General features: G+C 41.1%; 1 protein-coding gene across 1 annotated transcript in view; it reads left to right on the top strand.

Moving 5' to 3' along the window:
• LOC138008810 (C-type lectin mannose-binding isoform-like) overlaps positions 1-2,500 on the top strand; it is a 26,870-nt gene that overhangs the window by 21,590 nt on the left and 2,780 nt on the right. The window contains exons 2-3 of the mRNA XM_068856111.1: positions 672-1,097; positions 2,497-2,500. The exon at positions 2,497-2,500 is cut by the window's right edge and continues 2,780 nt beyond it. Coding sequence (XP_068712212.1) covers positions 672-1,097; positions 2,497-2,500 — 430 coding nt within the window. The remainder of the gene's footprint in view (positions 1-671; positions 1,098-2,496) is intronic.

Here is a 2,500-nt window from a genome sequence, read left to right as displayed (position 1 = left end):
TTCTCTTTGAATATGAAAAGCCTCTTTTATATTGAGTTGAAAGTCGTAGAGGCGTGATCTAAAATATGGAAACAGTCCCGTGCTGATGTAACATTCAAACAACCGTTTTTTATCCTTCTTTGACCATCCTAGTCTCTTCTGTCGTTGTTCAGCAGTAGCAGGATGACGACCGGGCCTGCGCTGCTGATCTAAAGGACACCTGCTGGACGCGACACCATCACCACAAGCTCCAGTCTTATTGACGTCGTTCGTGTGAAATTCAATATTTGACATCCTCTCATCAAATGAGGTTGTTGTAACCCTAACACGGGTGGTTTTTGGGTTGTTGGTACTTGCCAAAGGTGCCACCCAAGACTCTGGTGGGCGGGTGCGTCCATATTCCCGTGGTAGGCTACGGTACCAACCTGTTCTTCCCCAGTGCCCATTTATTATTAATATTAATATTGTTATCATTATTATTGTTGTTATTATTATTAAAGAAACTTGCCGCCAAAAAACGCGGGTTGCACCACAGAGGTTCACATTGGTATACATGGAGGGGTGGGTGGTGGTACGGTCGTACAGAGACCGAAACAAAATTTTCTCTCACAGATAGGTTACCATATTTTCTTACCCATGGTGCTCCGCGCAGATAAAATTTTGAACTGATTCAATGTATATTCTTTCCTCAGTGATTTTGCCTTGGCACGTAATATCAATCCTCTGCAAAGTCGGTTGGCACGAGTGGAATCAAGCCTGTTACAAAGTTTCAAATAAATTGATGACATTTTCAGCTGCTTCTGCAATGTGCAAACAAGAAGGAGCACAGCTGGCGTCCATACATAGCTTTCAAGAGAATGAATTTATCCGCAATATCTCAGGCAACAACGACATTTATATCGGCCTAAGTGACTCAAATATTGAGGGAACATTTGTTTGGTCGGACGGTTGCCCTCTGGCTTATACAAACTGGGAAGCTGGCGAGCCGGACAATGATTACGGACTGGGTGATTGCGTTTTTTTTCTGGGAGCCAACGGCACGTGGAACGATACGCCTTGTAGTATGTGGTACGGATACGTTTGCAAATTTACAGTTTCCACATGCTTCAGGGAACAAGGTAAGTAATCTAAATTCTTCTTCCAAGAGCTCATTGGGAGTAACATAGACAGCATAGATGCGCTCACCCTATAACTCGTTCACTAAAGAAGAATGCACTCTGACCAATGTCCACATTGTCCTTATTACATTAATATCAAAAATTCAACCTCACCACCGGAAAGATTAATTAAAAATAAGTCAATTAACGAAGTTAGACTATGCTAAATTGATCGTGAGTGATAAAATGGGCTCTGAGTTGCCGAAACTGGTTTTCCGTATTCCATACAAATGTGCTTAAGGACGGTGCCTACTATTATTATTGCGCATACGTTCTGCGCATCTCAAGATACTCGGATTTCCTATCGGTGATGCTTACTAATACAGGGATATTTTTGCGCGGTTTGAAACTACCCGGAGAAAGTAGGGACTCTAAGATATGGCGTCTCTTAACAATACACTCTCATTTTCCTGGCTTGTAAAGTCTTACCTGTTGGTTGCAATCAAACTATTCAACCTCATACTTGGTAAACTGGCTAATTTTTATTTGATCTTTCTTGAAAACGGTCTCATGATTTTATGGCTGTCTCTTAACATTTAAAACGGTTGAAGTCCGGCTCGCCCCCAGTTTATTTGAATTTTGGAACTGGCATTAGCCAAATGCATGTCATTCACCAAAGAACCACTACAAGCACCTGGTAACGAGGACAGGCTACTATATTACTACCAAAAGCCCATACGTGATAACGTGGCATTGTCCATCTTTGTCATCGACCGAGAAATTTTAAATGTCTTCAACACGTTGACGCATCATGAGAAAAGTTGCTACGCCCTTATGTTTTTTTGAAACAGTATCTTGTATAATATCACGGACATTTCTTATTGAAAGCATTTTTACAGAGCCTCGTATGCCTCCATGATTAATTAATTTAAAATTGTTTCACATTCGCATAACGTTATACCAAGCTCTTCTTTACGTTTAAACTTAAATTTCTCTCAGCTTAGACGCGAGTGAGTGGGCGATAGCAAAGTTTACAAGGCACGTGATTGGTTAACAAGTCCCTAATTCTAGCATCCTCTGAGTTGAAAGAAGTAGTTTGAAAAGCTGGCGTTTGAAGCCTTGGCCGTTAGGCGTTTTTAATATGCAATGACACAATAGACCTTTTTGCAGATTCGGCGGCCATTTTGATTTCTATTGTTTCGAAAGACATTATGGGATGCTCAGGGGGCAAATTAAAATGTATTTGCCGCCTGGGTATCCCATAATAGCTATTTGAAACAAGAGAAATCAAAATGGCCGCCGTATCGGTAAAAAGGTCTATTATCTTGAAGTGTTATGCGCCTGACGCCAACAACGTACTCTGAAAGGCACGTTTTGCTTTTGAGATCGTAATCCACTGCAAATCTTTTTTCATCATCAGACAA

The sequence above is a fragment of the Montipora foliosa genome, chromosome 6 (assembly GCF_036669935.1).
Source record: "Montipora foliosa isolate CH-2021 chromosome 6, ASM3666993v2, whole genome shotgun sequence".
In the NCBI taxonomy this organism is placed as follows: domain Eukaryota; kingdom Metazoa; phylum Cnidaria; class Anthozoa; order Scleractinia; family Acroporidae; genus Montipora; species Montipora foliosa.
This window is presented reverse-complemented; position numbering and strand designations above follow the sequence as displayed.